Source organism: Poecilia latipinna, unplaced genomic scaffold, assembly GCF_001443285.1.
Source record: "Poecilia latipinna isolate Pla-1442-1.1 unplaced genomic scaffold, P_latipinna-1.0 Scaffold968, whole genome shotgun sequence".
NCBI classification, from domain to species: Eukaryota; Metazoa; Chordata; class Actinopteri; order Cyprinodontiformes; family Poeciliidae; genus Poecilia; species Poecilia latipinna.
The window spans coordinates 236,011-253,400 of NW_015113584.1; the positions used below are offsets into that span (position 1 = coordinate 236,011).

Here is a 17,390-nt window from a genome sequence, read left to right on the forward strand (position 1 = left end):
CATTACTCAGCAGCCCACATCAGACACAGAAGCCAAGGATCCGTTTGTCCTTACCTCGATGGTTTTAGAAAGACTTAGACAGGACAGGGAGAGAAGGGAGAAAATCATGCTGTGAGAATATTTAGTTGAAATCTCTAAGGTAGTCATTCCATAATGAGCTGTTATTTTTGGAAGTGTTTAAATTTTTGGAAACCTAATTTGTCTCCTACAACTCAAAGGCTGACCTGAACAGATCTCTAAGCTTCTTTATTACTCAACATTTCATAGTAATTTGAACAAAGAAACATTATTTTAATTAGGTTTGGATTTAATTGTAAGGTCATTGATCACATATTTTAAAATAACTTAAGATAACTCATCTGCTATTCAGACCCATGTTTGAGCATTTTTAGTAAGGCCTCTTTCTTTTCGCCAGTATGTATTTTACTACTCCCTCACAACAGAGAGAAAAAAAAAACTAAAACAAATAAAGAACATTGCAAAAGTTGTTTGCAGGATCTTGTTCAAGATTTTCATCAAATTTGAAGTTCAAAACCCCCAGTTATCCAAGACACATGCGCCCTCTTCTGTCCAACCTTTGTAATTGCCACAGTGTGGTTCTTGATATTACCTTCATTCATCAGTTCACAGTATTTTTGTTTTGTTTTTTCAATGGTGGTCAAATTTCAGCTGATGTACTCTCTTATATATACCCACACGCACACACAGTTAACGACACTCATTCTCTGCAACACCATACTTCTGTTTTCTTTTTTTTGTTAGCTCAGCGATTTTATTATCTTTTCATTATGTGTCACACCATATGTTTTTGCCATTATTTTAATATTGAATAAAATTAAAATTATAATAATAAATTCAGCTGATGTTCTTCTAAGTTAAGTAATTCGGATTTAGGACCAGAACACAGTTTGTTCTTTCTGTCTTTAGTTGGTGTGTTTCTTTATGAATGACAACATACATGTTAACCCACTGCCTCCATAGGTATCTAACATTTGAATCAAAACAACGAGCATGCATGTCTTTCAAATTTAAGGTAGACTTTTACAAACATGCCAGAGCTCCTGAATAAATCTAAAAGCAGGTTCTCTAAAATGAAACATAAAGCACACTTATTAAATAAATCAACAGTGCAAAAGCAGGCTTGTCCATGTGTAAATATGCGTAGAAATATAAAACAGCTGAAGCAGCTGGGGTGAAATTCTCACTTTGTAAATCATGACTGTCTCTTTAAGCCAGTAGAAAAATAATATAAACATGCAAGAAATCCTGGAGAGGACAAGCTAACAAAATTTGCTATAGTAATGACTGCAGTATCCACTAAAATACAGTTAAATGTGAGAACTATTTCTTTGCTCATGGACGTATAGATTTTAATTGATCAACAAAGTTTTTTCACTATTTTATTTTACATCAAAATATTCATGTATTCCAAAAACATATGTTACTTAGAAACCTTGAATACTTTTATTTGATCGGTCAGGGATGCATTTGCCACGGTATCTGATCAGAATTTTTAACATCGCAATGATCAAGGTGTGCAAATACATTTACGCTGTTGAATTTTGGACATAGTTTTAAAATACCTCAGATAGAAGACAGGTTTTAAAGATTAAGTTAATGTCATGTTATTAGATTTTTTAAAAAAATCTGAACTCTCAATATAGATTTTCATTTTGTTTCTCTTCCAAATTTCTTTTAATCAAAAAATTTAAGCAGACTTCAAATATACATTAACAGAGGAATTTATCTTCACTCTAGAAGCAATTCTACGTATTATCTCTAGGGGGCAGTAGGGTATTTTTGTCTTGTGTCGTTCCTCATCAGAGGAAGATAACGTTAGCACAGGGGTCCTTGTTAGCTTAGGAGCTAGCTAGCGTCAGCCGGTTTGAGCCTGAGCATCCTTCTAGAAAAGCTCCACTTAAAGTAAAAAAAAAAAAAAAAAAAAAAAAAAGACACGGACTGTACTGATCGTTTCGCTGTTAACGTAAACCCCGGCAAAGAAAATCTCTTTGAAGACAAAGAGAATAAAGGTATGGAATGGTTGCTATTTACACCAAATAGCTATTTCATCTGAATTTCGGGAAATAAGTCTTTTGTCATGTTTTACTCGAGACGGCTGCAAAAAAAATCCGAGTGGATCGCTGCGTCCCGACAGGGTCTTTGTTTTCATGGGTAAAACTTAACGTCATGGGGCAACAATTTTCTTCACAAGAACCACTCAAACACTTTATAATTCGCGTAAAAGGCAGTTTTAAATGACATTAGCTGGGCGTCGGGCTTTGCCAGCATATCGTTAAGGAACATGCTAGTATAGGCTAACAATGGGACCATGGTCGAAGCTAGGTTAAACTGAATTGGACGACGTTGTCTCAGAACCAGAAAGTCCGCATTTTCAAATTAAAACTGTGGACGTAGAATTTGTAACGTCATAATAAGACGCTGCTTGTATCTGTCTGTAAAATGTTTACAAGTTAAGTTGAAGAACGCAACTTTAAAACGCAGGCCTTCATTTTAATTTTGTTCAGTTGCTCGGGTTTTGTTTCTATTTGCATGTGCTCTCATAGAACCAGATTTAAAGGGGGGAAAAATCTCGTTAGCATTCAAAGAATAACGGCTTCAACTGCTGCTTTCCTCGCGTAGGAGAGATGGGTTTAGGTCGAGGTAAAATGTTCTTATTTTGAGACTAGATATGTAAAAGCCCCCCAGTATTCCAGATTATCTTTAGACATAATTGCTATAAAAGTTAAATTAAGATCATCTGTTTGGAAAATTACTCAGTAATACTCCTCGAGTGTCAGTCGGCCCTGCAGCAGGTTGAGCTAACATCTGTCTGCAGTGTCTTCGACGATAAAATAAAATACATAACCGCTGTATTGTATGTGTGTAGCTTTCTGTAAGGGTGAAATGTGGTTCGTATCTGTAGACTGTATGTCCAAAGGAAATGGTTCATATCAAAACATTTTTATTTAAAGGCGAAATAAAATACAGTTTCAATTATACCGAGAGAATGTATGTAGGTTAAAATAAATCAGTTACAACATTTAAAAGCCAGACTCTGAGGTAACTTACGTCCGTCTTTGAAATTAATATAAAAATATGATCCCACATTTTTCTAAACCTAGACCTTTCTTAGCCTAATTAAGCATGTCCTCATGGAACAAATTAGTTTATTTCTGCATATATTGTGTATCTTCAAAGACTGTTTAGCAATCGTACCCAGACATTTCATTAGCATGATAGAAAATGCAGTGACATATGTTAACATTATTATTTAATATCTTCTAAACAGCAACCGGTAATAAAACTGTCAGTCGGGGAGAGTTGATAATTCTGACGTCTAGATTTGTAAAATAAATAAATAAATTTAAAAAATAATAAAATAAAAACCTCTGGCGTTATTCTGGAAACATGGAGCCACATGGAAATTGTTTCAGACAACAGTGGCTGCATTAGGAAAAATTCAAATGCTATTTAACTTCCAACCAAAAAAAACATGTTTTCTAAAAGTACTTTAGTCTTCTTGAAGATGTATGCAATATTTGGTACAGTGACATCATAACACTGACTAATTCACTTTAACACAATTGTTCACATTCATTAAATGGCCGATCAATGTTTTGAGAACTATAAGTCCTAAGTTATTCGTGTTATGGAGACATTAAAGCCATAAATCACACAGCAATAGAGACATTAAATAACACCTGCCCCATTTTTCTTTTTCGGTCAAATCTTTTCCTTAAGATGCCTTCAGCAGCGGCTGGCAACAATGCTGTCCAGTGTGCCATTCCAGACTTGGGAAATGGAAGTCATTCTGAGACCATGAAGCAGTTTCTTGGTGTTATCGACAAAAAGGTCCGGAATATGGAAAAGAAAAAGGTACATGGGCAAAATGTTTACATCGAGGTTTTTGAATCTTTCTCTGTTTTGGCACTGATTTTTGTCTCTGTGTGTGTGTGTGTGTGTGTGTGTGTGTGTGTTTTTCACTAGATGTCACCAGTTACTGCTTGAGATCATTAAGTGGATGAATATTTTTATGATTAAATTTCAGAAAGAATGTTGTTATCTAAAGATGTTTTTATGGCAAGAAAAAAATGCTATTTTATAAAGCTAAAAAAACAAACAAACAATGAAATGTTTTTAAATGAACAAGAAGACCAGTTCTTCTATTTACACTTTTGAATCTATGCTTTTGGATTTTATTTTGACATTTTTGTTTTTATTTATTTATTTTTTTTCAGTCCAAACTGGATGACTATCAGGCCAGAAAGAATAAGGGAGAAAGACTGAATCAGGATCAGCTGGTGAGATGGGAAACTGGGAGCTACTTCATATGCAGCATTGTATTAATGCAAGCAATGTAACAATTTGTAATTTTCTTTCCTGGATGTTTCCAAAGGAAGCCTTGTCGAAGTATCAAGAGATCATCAATAACCTTGATTTTGCTCGAGAACTGCAGAAGAGCTTCCTGGCTTTGGGCCAAGAGGTTAGTCAGACCTTTTCCTGAAAGTTTGTGACCAAACCCCAGTAATTGTTTATTTTAAAGGAGTTTGATGGTATCAGACGTCTCCATTAAGAAGCTGTTTCGTAAAACTACTAACTTATTAAACCGTGAAGAGAGAAAAGATTGTCTGCTGTTGGCTTAAACTTTCTGCATGATGGCTCCTATACCAGCCGCAGTGGGAATTTTCTCCTTTTACAATTTTCGTGTAACATAAAATGCACCAAAACGTCTCTGTGTACGTCTAGGTCCAGAAGGCAGTGAAAAAGTCCGCACGGCGAGAGCAGCTTCAACGGGAGGAAATGGAACAACGGCGGTTGAAGACGGTGTTGGAGCTCCAGTATTTGTTGGACCAGCTAGGGGAGGACGGCGTGCGACAGGACCTTAAAAGACCAGATTCCTCTGGCTCCCCTCTGCTCACAGATGCTGACCTTGCATCTTTTGATGAGTTTTATAAACTGGTGGGTCCTGACAGGAACTGCGATATCAGGTATGTGGATGTGGGTAAATAATTTTCTTCATTAGGTCGTGCAAGTGTGTCTCAGAAACCAGAATAGTATTGGAGAGTTAACTTATTTCTGCTTCTGAAGAAGAAAAATGAAAACGAGAGTATGCAGATTCATTAGACACTAATTGATATATTTTGAAGGTTTTACTGGTAATTTTGATGATTGACTTGCAGTTAATAGAAATCCAATCTGTTCATGCTGCCCTTTATCTCGTCTGTGCTGTTAGGAGTTTACATCAGGACAGTTTGTAGGCCAGTCAAACACAGTGATTGTATAGTTTTTTTAACGCAGGTATTTATATTACTGGCAGGTACCAAGTTCTTCCTAAAACTCTTCTATTCTCTTTGCTTCTCAAGACTTTCTTGTTCATCTTTTTTTGCTACTTTTCTCTCCACTCGACTTTGGATCAATATGCTTGGTTTGATTCCCGATGATTGGCGTAAAATCCCATTTTGTTGTAAGAAATGAGGTTTTTTTTTTATTGGTCAGTAATGTTTGTATTTTCCAAGAAGCCGAGTTTGGGGATTTCATTAGATGCAATCATTAAAATGAACGGAAATAAACAATTCAAATATGTCACTGTGTGTACAAAGCATCTTTAAAATGCGACCTTCAGCTGACATGATGAAATACTTGCATTTTTGAAGATACACTAATTCTTTGAGGTGCCTCTATATGCAGATATTTTTCTTATTTGTGTTTTCATACTTTTAAAATTAAATGTCAAATATCCTTCACTTCACCCTGAATCGTTATTTCCAGATTGACTGACCAATATGAAGAGGCCTCACAGCACTTGTGGTCTCTCCTTGAGGGTCGAGACAAGTCTGTGGCAGGAACCACATGTAAGCAGGTTTTTAAAAGTGTTGAAACAAACATCTTAAGTTATTGTACATTTACACCACAAACATTCAGCCACTCGTTCCACTGGCTTTATTACTTAAAGCAGTAACCTGGTTTAGTGTTGAGAACTCAGTGAAAAATCAGTTTGTCAGTCAGGCCGTGTTTGACATTTACGTCACTTCGCAATGAAAAAAAGAACTTTATTACTAAAATCAATCCCTCTCGTCTTTGTTCCAGACAAGTCACTGAGGGAGACTCTGGACAAACTACTGGTCAGTGGTTACTTTGACAGAGCAGAATCTAAACAGAACGGGACTTGTGAGACAGAAGAGAAGCCAGAAGAGCAGGCTGTTGTGGATGAAACGGCGGTTACTGGGGAGCAGCCACCTGAACCTGGTAAAAACTTACTCATTTGCGTATTAAATTATTAGTGTGTATTTACTTGGGTGTAGTCACGCTTCAAATTTGTTCCTTTCCAGAAGGACCAAATAATGAAAACTACACAGAGCCTGTCCAAGTGGAAACCACAGAGGTTGTCAGGCTTTTTTATGCAGTGCATTAAAAGCTGTGGCTCATCGGTTATTAATGTGTATACATATATATACTTTTATTATGCGTTTAAATTAAATAGCCATCCTTTGTTTCAGTTTTTTAACAGACAGTTTGTTCCAGAAACTACATACAGTAACACTGACAAAGACCAAGTGGAGGAGTGGACTGTGGAGGCTCAGGTATCCTCACTTCACCCATCAGTGGCACCAAATACTCTGTATTGTCAAACGTACTGAGATGGTTGAACTTAAGTCACATCCCATTATTGATATATAGGCTTTAGTCTTCTAGGAATGAACTCTATAAGGTTTAAGATTGAGTTTGTAGGACTATTTCAACTTTTCTTCTAAGACATCATTTGTGAGGTCAGACAGTGATGTTTATCATGAAGTTGCCATCATCAGGGTTTCACTCAAGGCCCGCCTTCAAAAAGCATTCTCCTCCATTTCCCTTACTGCTGCTCAGTCATCTCGTAAATGGGAGGAACCGTGTTCCCCCCGTATCCTCAAGCATGAATGTGTTTTTAACATGTAGCATTAGCTGAGACTATGGAGCCAAGCCCTGGCAAGCATACCCACACACGATACTTGGCAACATAGTGTACTTGACTGTATTCTGTTTCTGCTGATAGATGAATTCCCTGCAGCACCACCCACCTGCACAGCTGGCTTCTGAGCCCACCATGGCTGTGAACCAAGCTGCTCCCTCTCCTGCCACTGACCCTGTGGTCAGAAAGCAGGTGGTGCAAGATCTCATGGCCCAAATGCAAGGGACTTACAACTTCATGCAGGTTAGAACAGTCTCGCATAGCCTTCTGCAGATGTCAGGACTCCGCTAGGTGTGAATAGTGTTGCGAAATACTAATATTAATGCAGTACCTTGAAGTATTTCTGCTTCCGGTGTCAGCAAGTTTATAAACAGATCATTATTTCAAAATTTTACCAGCTGTGAAATTGGGTAAATTGAACAGTAGAATCAGGGGTAGAGAGGGAAAAAAGTTATTTCTGGCAGAATTGGCTCCAGATTCCAACCTTATTTAAAATTACGATGGCGTTGACATAAATCGTATTGTTGTAGCTCTAAGTCTGATTAAAGCGTGTTTGGATTGACAGGACTCCATGTTGGAGTTTGACGGCCAGGCCCTGGACCCAGCCATCGTGTCTGCTCAGCCAATGAAAGCTCTGCAGACGGTCGACCTGCAGCAGATGGGTGGCCCTTCAAGTGAGTGATCCTATAGCTGTAATAAGACAGTGGATTATGAATATTTTTTAAGAATGTACCCGTTTTATTTTCTCTTTCGTAGTCCACTCGGAACCCAGGCTCCCTCAGACAAGTACTGTATCTGCACCACAGGAATCCTCCCAAGTAAGTGCAGGAAAAGCACAGCTGAAGGTTAAACACTTAGTTCTTTTTAGTTGCCTGAAAGCATCAGTCAGTAAGTATTGAGATCTATTTTAGGGATCATGAAGATGGTATTTCTTATCAGCTGTGTTGTACAGAGTCATTCGAATATTATGTGGAAATAGCTGGAAGCTTTTAGTGTAATGATCGCAGCTCCCATCGCATCCGCTGACCTTTTTCATATTCCTTGTTTCCTTGCCTTTCAAATTTCCTCCTCCCTGCCTTCCCAGACCTCTATGTCTCTGTCATCTGAACAGTCTTCTGCCCCATGTTCCTTGTCTACCGCCTTCCCACCTGTCTCCAAACATATCCACTCCGGAGGCATCAATGTGAACGCAGCACCTTTCCAGTCAGTGCAAGCGGTATGCTTTGGGTTCATTTTAGCAGCCTAGCAGCAAAATACGTTTGGACTTCAATATATTCTACTGAAAACGTCGGATCGTGTCCAATTTAAGGTTTAGTCAGGGCCAGTGAAGAACATTTCAAGCCAATAGACAAGTTTCACTTCCTAAAACAAAACCAAATACTTAATTATCGTGTGCCATCCTGACGGGGGAGTGGCGGGGGGGGTAAAACAGTTTTAACCCTTTCTGGATTTGCAGATCTTCAGCGAGAATTATGCTGCGCGTTTGAAAGCGAACAGATTTGAGATTTTTAATTTGTCATTTCAGGTATTTAATATGAATGCACCCGTACCTCCACCCACTGACGGCCAAGCAGACGCACTGAAGCAGTCCAGCCAATTTCCTGGTGGCTATGGCCAGGGCTTTCCCTGCCAGTCAGAGAACACTGTAGAGCAGCCGGAAATGCCACAGGAAAGATTACAGTCAGGTGAGAGAGCACACAGCACATTAAAGAGCCTTTTACTGCAGCAGTCGTAAGACGGAGAAGGTAGCTTTGCTGTTTTAAAGTATGTAAGCTACCCTGCTTTAGTGACCCACCTATTAGTGCATCACAGACGTCTGAGATGTTCTCAACTCTCTTTTATCAGTTGTTGGTGGATTCCAGCCTCCAGATCAGGTCATGCCATCAACAGGAAGTCACGATGATCCCTCTGCGGGATCAGGGTTCGGGCCGTCCAGCCAGTCGTTTTACAGCAGCAGAGGTGCGCCCAGGGGTGGACCCAGAAACACCCGTGGCATTATGAATGGATACCGGGGCTCCTCAAATGGATTTAGAGGTACCACCGTCAAACTGCGTCAGAGCTGGAACAAATAGTGGTTTTAATTGCAGCACTCGTTGCCTCTGATCACATTGACTTCTGTAATCAGGTGGTTATGAAGGATACCGTGCTCCGTTTTCAAACGCTCCTTCCAGCAGCGGTTATGGCCAAACCCAGTTTAACGCATCTCGGGACTATTCCAACAGCAGCTACCAGCGTGTAAGACATGACTTCACTTCTAAACCTAATCGGTGTTTTTCTGTCTTGTGAGCTGGCTAACCTCTGTTTACCTGCGTTCGTCCTTCCAGGAGGGATATCAGCAAGGTTACAAGCGGGGAACTGCCCAAGGATCAAGAGGCCTGTCCAGGGCCAACGCTCAAGCAATGCGATCCTAAAGGATCAAAAGAACCGTCCTGTTGCGCCACGTTAAACCATTCAGGATTTTTGAATGTGTTTGCCCAAGCTCACTTTTCTAACATTTAAGTTCCGATGGTTAATTTTATTTCAGGTTTTTTTTTTTTTTTTACTCCCGCCCTACTTATTAATCAGCCTGCTGACATTTAGATCCTCTAAATGTTCTAACTCAACATGCTCAAGTTCACCACATGTAGGATTCTCAGAGAGTCTGTGTCATGTAAAACTACAAATAGATGTTCCTGTAAACTTGAAAGAGTTCATTAATTTATTTTTTTTACAAAGTAAATGCAAAAAATTACCCTGCCACTGTCGATCTGAGTTCATGGGAATGGTTTTCTTGTACCTTACTGTCGACGCTTCTCCCTTTTGATCCAATAATTTTCATAAGCATTTTTTTTTCCCCCTTTTCTTTCTTTAACCCGCTGTTTTGTTGCGCCGTAACCCATTTGTACACTGATGTTATTGGTTAAGACTGTTTCAATAAAGCTGTATCCTATAAACCTGTGCTTAGTATTTTTAACTCCATAGTTTATGTTGCCCTGAACTATCGAAGGACGGATAAATACATCACTGGATGAAAAACGGACAACAGGAGAGGGAATAAATTCTGGAAATAAAAATATTTTCTATTTTCCTTATCATACTTTGTCTAGACCTTAAGAATACTTGCGTTCTGTCTGTTCCTTTTCACAGCAATAAGTCACCATATTATACAATAAGAGTCACTATCAAGCAAGCATGATAAAAGGTAAACAGTTTTATTATCTTGAGCTGAATCTGTAGTATTGCCAAATGACTTGTATGGAGCAACAGGCATTCAGAAACCCGACCTGTATATTCTGTGCAGTATTCGAAAGAACATGACAAAAAAAAAAAAATGAGCAAGGATGGAGTATGAAGTAACAAATCTGTCTTTATCTCAATAAGATGTCTCATTGCTAAATTAAACATTCTCCAATAAAAATAAAAAAAAGCAGCAAATGGGAAAAACCAAGGGAAAACAGCAGACTGGATATCGCACCAACTTAGCCAAAAAAGCAGCCTTTAATTAAAAAAAATGTGTTTATATGTAGTTTTAAACCAAATAAAATTCCACTTCCAGACAAAACTAATTCCTTCTGTTTGCAACATCATTGAAATGAACACATAATTACGGTAAACAACCTGTACACCTAAACTTCTTAAAATCTTTCTTAAATTAACAATTGTTCAATTTTACAAACATGGTACGTACACATGTAAGTATAACCAGCTGTATTCAAAATAGTCACTGTTCTTATTCTATGCGACTAATAAATTTCTAATACAAAATCCTTCCAGGAGCATGCAGTAACTGTTTCCCTCCATGATGCTCGAGGGCACTTTGGCCTGGAAAGTCTTCCATGCTTTCAACACACCTGAACTGAGTTAGTGGATAATTGAAAGGCCTCTGGTGAGAGCTCCTCTAGGTCGTCGAATGAGGTGGCCTGATCGAAGCAGCGTCGCAGGTAGTGCACCAGATCAAGTAGTAAAATCATACTTAGCAATAAATCAAATGGAGATTTTGCAAGATTTTAAAGTTGTAATGAAATCTCGCCCCTTTTTTTTAAAAAAAAAAATTCTCTCACTCTTAAATTTAATTTCTAGCACACTTAACTGAACAAAAAAATTACAAAAAAAAAAAAAAAATCAGGCAGCAGCTGCAGGGTGACTTGAAGATGACTGGCATTATGTGGCATTGCTTAGGGCAGTAGATTTTAGGTAAACTTTTAACGACAACCTTCCCTTCACAGCAATATAGATTTTTTTTTAGATGGATCCGTCACAAGTCAGATCGATGCATCAAAATGTACTTTTGAAATGAGTATGTTCAGATTCCAGCACTTTCTCTTGTTTTTCTTGAATTTTCCTGGTCCCACTTACCTGTAGAAAATCTTAAAAATGTTTCTTTTATCTAAAGAAGATGGGAGGGAAGCCTATGCAAGAACAACAGAGAGAAGCTAAGAAGAATTTTTACATCTTAAAGCTCTTTAAAACCGTTACTGCACAAATCCAAGAAACTCTGCATGCCAAAGCCACAGAAGAGACTTAAACACTGTTCTATGTGGATGGTAAATATTCTTCTTATTTCTTTGCACTTCTCTAAAATAATTATCAATACAGGTTAGTGGTGGGTCATTTTCAGTTCTGTTCATATGATCTGAAGATTGCTGCTATAAAACGTGTATCGGGGATAACGGGTCTGATATGTGCCAATCTTCATATAGTATTTAAAAACCTAAAATGCTGGTTGTACCTGTTAAAGTGGTCTTAGGATTGAGGGACATCGCTCCTCTCTAAGTACGAGTTAAGTACAGCGAAAGTCCGGTGTTGATTTTTTGTTTTTTTTGTTTTGTTTTGACGCCGTTATGCCAGGTTATGCTGGCCTTGTGCAACATTCTGCTGGTTTGGCAGTCCGTCGTGATGAGCCTGGGGTTGTCCTTGCTGAGGTAAGTCTTGATTGTGTTGCTCAAGGTGCTCTTGTGGCGTATCCTGATGGTGCTGGGGTATCTCTTGATGTCCTGGCGGGTGGGCTTCTTGATCAGGATGCAGCTGGTTGTCAGCTGCGTGGACCTCAGGGTCGGCGTTTCCTTCGACTGCGACGTAAAAAACAGTTTTATATTCGCTGCCGAGGCAGGACATTTCAACAACAACAACAACAAAATGTGCAGTCAACACTTACCGTGAACCTCTGGAGGAAGCTCGACTTTCTCTGACTTCAGTCGTTCCATATGTTCAACAGCCTGGAAAGAGTTTTGATTAGACTTTCTAATATCGGTAACAGTAATGTTAAAAACATTTGAAGATATGATGATAAAAATTGGCGTAGGGAAGATTATTTACATTGTTCAAACTTTTCCCGTAATGATTGTACTCCAGAAATATGAGATTTTGAATGCTCTTCTGAACAAAACATAGCTAATCATATCTTTAACATAACTTGAGGGAGGTTTTTACTTTTTCATTAGATTCAAAAATGATTTTGTTTGTAACCTTAGAGTATGTTAGCAAGCAAGTAAAAGGCTAAAACTGGTAGCAATTGCCAACTATGACAAATCCCACCATCCTCCTTGCAACTAAATTTTTTTTCAACAACATGAAACATGGATCCCAGGTGTAGGTGATTCTTTCAGACTCTGTTTCCACTCCTTACCTGCTGGAGTTCAACTTTCTGTGCATTCAGCTGCTCCTGCTGTCGCTCCAGCTCCTCTCTCTGTTTTTGAAGATCAACGGTCCTCTGATTGAGGTCCTGTTCTTGCTGAGCCAGATGCTCCTCGAACTCTCTCATCTCCTCATCTGTGTAGGCCTGATTCTGCTCCAGAGTCTGACCAAGAATACAGTAGGAAATCATTTCAACAGGTATGCATGTATGTTTATGCTAATCGTTTTAGCATAAACGCTTAATATTGCTACAGTCTCGTGCCGTTTCTCACCTCCCAGCTATCTGGTTCCAGGAATTCCTTTTTCTTTGTAGCAACCAGAAACTCATCTAAAGACACCAACCTGTCTTTGTTGGAATCCACCTAGACCAGAAAGCTTAGAGTGAGCATTTCAGATCAGACTCGTCTCAAACGACAAGCTCATGGCATTGGGCTGAACGTCAACACGCAGACATCAAAAAAGAGGTACTCATCATGCCCATTAATATAAGCAACCCAAACTTTATCACAGGGCTCCATAATGTTATGCTGCCACTTTATTATGTACAGCCATTCAATTGGTTGTTGCCACAAACAGTGAATCAGCCAATCACAGGGCAGCAACTCAGAGAAAAGAGACGTGATTGGTGTAAAAGGAGACGGGATACAACAGCAGAGGATCACACCAGGTGCCTCTTCCAACACCACCAGAAACGACACCATGCCTCGCAAAGACTTGCTAAAACATTAGATAATAGCTTAAAGAAATGTTGAGTCTGGTGAGTCAGCTTCAGCCTAACTTTTATATAGTAGACAGGTTTCTGTCCTAGCGCTGTCTAATGGACGTAGGGCATTGTTACTTAGCAAACTTTGGTAAGTGACAAAGTTTGCTAAGTAACAAATGATATGTGGTTTGTACCAACCGCATATCATGAAACATGAAAGCTGACCACATCCCTTTGTGACCCCAGTGTACACTCATGTGCTGATGTTTTTTTCTCAGCAGGATGATGCACCATGTCATCATGTAAAACTTTTTAATTTTAAATGACAATTATTTTTACTTTTTTTTGTTTTTTTAATAGCTTGCAGAATCTATGCCACAAAGAATTGAAGCCGTTTGGAAAGAAAGAGGGTCCAACCCAGTATGAGTATAGAAAAAAAAGAAAAAAAAAACTTTTAAAATAAATTTTGAATGATGAAGGTTGTAACCCTCAGTTTACCTCGTTCATAACATGCTCTCTCATCCGCAGCCTCTCCTCTTCCATCTCCACCATATCATCCTCTTCATTGGTGGGGTCATAGATTTTTTCCAGCTGAAATGATACAGCAAGACAGATTGTATTAAATCAGTTGCTGAAATGGAGCATTTTTAGATGCTGTGGCTTTACCTCCTTGGTGAACAATGCTTCAAGCTCTTGTTCATCGAAGAAACCATCTCCATTAGTATCTGCATTTAAAGGGAATAAAACGAATGAAAGAAATGTATGCAAATTCTTATATTTGATTAAAAAAAAAAAAGAAAAAAAAGAAATGGCATTAAATGAAAGGCTGATAATCTTATTTTACGAAGCGACTGCTGGTGAAAGGTTTACCATGCAGGTTGAAAAAGGTCTTTGGATCAAAGTCCTCTGGGTCTAATCCATCAGCTTCCTCCCAAACCTCTTTTAGTTGATTTTGGCTGCCCTACGTCATGACATTAATACATTTCTCAGTTTATTTAAAACCATGTTGCAGACAGAAAAATAACGAATCAACTGTGATGTGAACACCACATTTTAATTGTAAAGCTTAAATCTTAAAACTAGAATATTGCAACGTGCTACCAGCTTTTTATATCCTTCTCCGCTCAATGCCACTCACTGGGTGGTTGACTTTAGGGTGATCCGCATGCTTCTTCTTCATCTCCTCGTAGTGCTCCTCCTCTTTCTTTCTCTGCTCCTCATCCAGAGTTTTCAGGTGCTCCCGCCTGTCGTGCTCCTTCATCATCTCATACCTCTTGAACTCCTCGTGCCTCTCTTTGTCGAAGTTTTCCAGATCATTCGTTGCCTGTAAGCAGGTGAAAACATTTAAAGAGGTTAAAAATGTAACTTTTTAAATGGAGCACAGGCTCCCTGAGCAGTTAATGACAGTGATATATAATGTGTGGTTTAGCAGTCTAGTCTACAAAGATTACTTGTATTCCTATTTTGCATTTCTTGTTGAGATTTCCTGAACAATTTATTATATTTCAGCCATGCCATCATTGTATGCATGTTGACTTCTGAAAATAAACCTTGAAAATGAGATATATCTGATTGCAAAACAAAATGTATCATTAAAAGCAGAATGCTTTTGTGCAACAACTTACTCTGAAGATATCTACTCTCAGGCGGATCTTTAGATAAGGTAAGGGTGAGTTATGTGACACAGGCAGTAATGCAAATTGAAACAAGCAGTAGGCATGCACAGATAAGCGAGTTGTTTTTCACAGTTTCAGTAATTTGACTCAAGGGTGACAACGAAAGTGTGTGTGAGGCTGTTCAATTCTGACTCTGAAGAAGATGATTTTAGTGGTTTTAGTGCACAAAAGGAAGATGAAGATGGCAATATATGACTTTTTCTGGTAGGCTATTGTATTTGTTCAATGTTTTTAAGAAGCCGTATTACAGGCACTGTTTGGAAAAATCATTTACTTTATGTATTTGTGTACGTTACCTTTACGCATTTCATTCAAAGGTTAAAAAAAATAAATAAAAATCTTTCCATGTAAACATCTCATGTTACCAACTGGACACCTGCTGCAGCTGACAACGCTGGAAGTTCATAATGTTAGTGGATGTATAATTTAGTCATTTTATTTTGCTTTCCAGGTCAACTCTATAATTTGGAAATTATGTTACTGTATGATTTATGTTCTATATACGTGACAAAATATTATAGAGGCAGATTTTACCGATTTAATGAGCCGATCCAGATCCTCAACTTCAAAGGTGTGTGGGTTCATGTGGTTCAGGTGCTCAAACTGCTTTAGGAGAGCCTGGTGGTCCACAGCTATGTCTGTTCAAAAGGTTAATGTCTCAATATTTAAAATCAAGACAAAATATAAACACTTTTCCCAACAATAGGAATAAATATTTTAAGGGTGTAGCATTCAATTTAAAAAGTAAAAGCATAAAAGTGATATACAGTTTTGCTGAGCCTCCTACCATTTCCTCCTTCCAGATCATGCTTGGCTTTAATCAGAGTCCGCAGTCGGTTTACTTCCTGCCTTTTCAATTCGTCTAGTTTTGTTCTGACATGATGGCTGACAAAGTCCAGTTCTTGAGCCAGCTTACCTTGCTAAAAAAATCAAGGAAAACAAGGAGGGGCAGATGTTTCTCTGAGGAGGCATGTCTTAACACATTACAGATAATTTTGCTTCTAAATATGAGATTAACAAAGCGGTTAGGTGGTGTTACATAAGATTTTCAAAGCATTATGACAGTGTTACAGCCAAGCAAGAGATACACAGCCTACCTTAATGTCCTCCATGTCTGTATTGTGCAGCTTTTCTCTGAAATGCTGATCTTTCTCAAGAAAATCAATTACTTCCCTGAGATAGCGGTCATAGTGGAGTCCAGTGTCCTGTAAAATGTAACAAAGTTGTCGGTTAAACCTCTAACCAAACCAATACCGATTATATACACTGCACAGGGGCCATTACTTTTAATATGTGTTATATGACACATAATTTTGTGTCATAAAGTAACAGATTCTTTTTAAAAACTGGGTGAACTAACTACTGTTAACTGTGTTTTGCTTACAAGAAAAGAGGGGTCTGACATGGCTTCAACATAATTACACATTAATTAACGTCTATGTTTTCATGGTGGTGCTTGTTGTGTACGAGTCATGTGAATTTTTACCACACTGGCTGGTGGCTCATCAGGCTTCTTCTCTGTCTCTTTTACTTTTGTCTTGTCGATGCCGATGGGAACAGCCTGCAGGTACTGAAGCTGCACCAGCAGCAGAACCCAGCCGGTGAGAAGAGCCCGGCTCCAGCACATCTGGGCATAAACATAAACACACACATTAAAACACTAGCCTGAATTAATTCACAGATTTAATCTTTGCACTACATAATTCAAATTAAAATCCGCCTGTTCCCGTGTATACATTTGAGTAAATATGTTTCGAAGCTTGCCTTTACATTGGTGGCTAATTATAAACTAAAGGAAGCTGTTGATGGTAGCTTTAGCTACCCCTGTCAAATTTGGCATAAAAAAAAAACAAATCAGGAACTAGTTTAACGTTGCCTTGATGGTCCGAGCCTCACAGTTTACAGTAATAAACGTGTCAAAGAGGTTTCAGAGTAATGTTATCGGATTAACTAACAAGGACCACTGTCATGTCATTAAATACTCACTTTAATGTGAACCCTGTCCCCCATCTGCTCTGCTGCCCTGTCGTTACTCCCTCTCAGCTGGACCTGCCTCCGCAGCTAACTGGCTAGGCAGCATGGTAGGTTGTGCGGCAGATAGCGTTACCTGATTGGCTACTTTTGTGAAAATGAACAGCAGGTTGCGTTGCATGGAATAGTACGTGGCGACATGACGGCAGAACAGGTGGGCGTTCCGTCTTCTTTATCAAGTGGGGGGCGGGAGGGATTCAGGAAGCAAAATTAACTTTTTATGTGTTACTATTGTTTGGCATAAAATGATGGTGCTTCTAATTCCAGTAATTATGTTCAGTAACGTTTTATACTTAGTTTAAACACGTATTTTTCCACTTCAGTCACTCATAGTTTTGCCATTTCCAAGATGACTGGCAAATTGTTTTTGCTGGTTTGAGTGCAAGTCCTTGAGTTGGTTGAGTCACTGAACTGGTGC

General features: G+C 38.7%; 2 protein-coding genes across 5 annotated transcripts; one reads left to right on the top strand and one right to left on the bottom strand.

Moving 5' to 3' along the window:
• Positions 1–1,839: 1,839 nt before the first annotated feature.
• LOC106958187 (caprin-1-like) lies at positions 1,840–9,882 on the top strand. 3 transcript variants are annotated; one of them, XM_015049968.1, is made up of 17 exons: positions 1,840–2,030; positions 3,742–3,876; positions 4,239–4,301; positions 4,397–4,483; positions 4,747–4,988; positions 5,770–5,852; positions 6,088–6,246; positions 6,330–6,385; positions 6,498–6,581; positions 7,034–7,192; positions 7,515–7,623; positions 7,706–7,767; positions 8,034–8,165; positions 8,475–8,634; positions 8,795–8,983; positions 9,075–9,184; positions 9,274–9,882. In XM_015049968.1, the coding sequence occupies exons 2-17, from the start codon at positions 3,742–3,744 to the stop codon at positions 9,358–9,360; spliced, it is 1,917 nt and encodes a 638-aa protein (XP_014905454.1). In that variant the 5' UTR covers positions 1,840–2,030; the 3' UTR covers positions 9,361–9,882. The 3 variants fall into 3 exon arrangements, with proteins under 3 accessions (XP_014905454.1, XP_014905455.1, XP_014905456.1); XM_015049969.1 differs by having other exon boundaries at positions 1,841–2,030; positions 6,330–6,382; XM_015049970.1 differs by lacking the exon at positions 8,034–8,165 and having other exon boundaries at positions 1,841–2,030.
• Positions 9,883–10,277: 395 nt separating this feature from the next.
• On the bottom strand, positions 10,278–17,039 carry nucb2a (nucleobindin 2a). Of its 2 annotated transcripts, none has more exons than XM_015049972.1 (13): positions 16,928–17,039; positions 16,428–16,568; positions 16,039–16,146; positions 15,729–15,861; positions 15,476–15,579; positions 14,404–14,589; positions 14,136–14,226; positions 13,932–13,990; positions 13,764–13,856; positions 12,835–12,924; positions 12,555–12,725; positions 12,084–12,144; positions 10,278–11,991 (listed from the first exon to the last, which is right to left on the bottom strand). In XM_015049972.1, the coding sequence occupies exons 1-13, from the start codon at positions 16,949–16,951 to the stop codon at positions 11,768–11,770; spliced, it is 1,485 nt and encodes a 494-aa protein (XP_014905458.1). In that variant the 5' UTR covers positions 16,952–17,039; the 3' UTR covers positions 10,278–11,767. The 2 variants fall into 2 exon arrangements, with proteins under 2 accessions (XP_014905458.1, XP_014905457.1); XM_015049971.1 differs by having other exon boundaries at positions 10,278–11,997.
• Positions 17,040–17,390: the final 351 nt, after the last annotated feature.

What these genes read in the sequence shown, in the direction of transcription:
- LOC106958187 (XM_015049968.1), top strand. Translation starts at nt 3,742, where the DNA reads ATGCCTTCAGCAGCGGCTGGCAACAATGCTGTCCAGTGTGCCATTCCA. An exon ending in GCAGATGGGTGGCCCTTCAA is followed by an intron (nt 7,624 to 7,705) that starts GTGAGTGATCCT and finishes TCTCTTTCGTAG; the next exon opens with TCCACTCGGAACCCAGGCTC. An exon ending in ACAGGAAAGATTACAGTCAG is followed by an intron (nt 8,635 to 8,794) that starts GTGAGAGAGCAC and finishes CTCTTTTATCAG; the next exon opens with TTGTTGGTGGATTCCAGCCT.
- nucb2a (XM_015049971.1), bottom strand. Translation starts at nt 16,951, where the DNA reads ATGGGGGACAGGGTTCACATTAAA. An exon ending in GACCTTTTTCAACCTGCATG is followed by an intron (nt 13,991 to 14,135) that starts GTAAACCTTTCA and finishes CTTTAAATGCAG; the next exon opens with ATACTAATGGAGATGGTTTC. An exon ending in AAGCATTGTTCACCAAGGAG is followed by an intron (nt 13,857 to 13,931) that starts GTAAAGCCACAG and finishes GTATCATTTCAG; the next exon opens with CTGGAAAAAATCTATGACCC.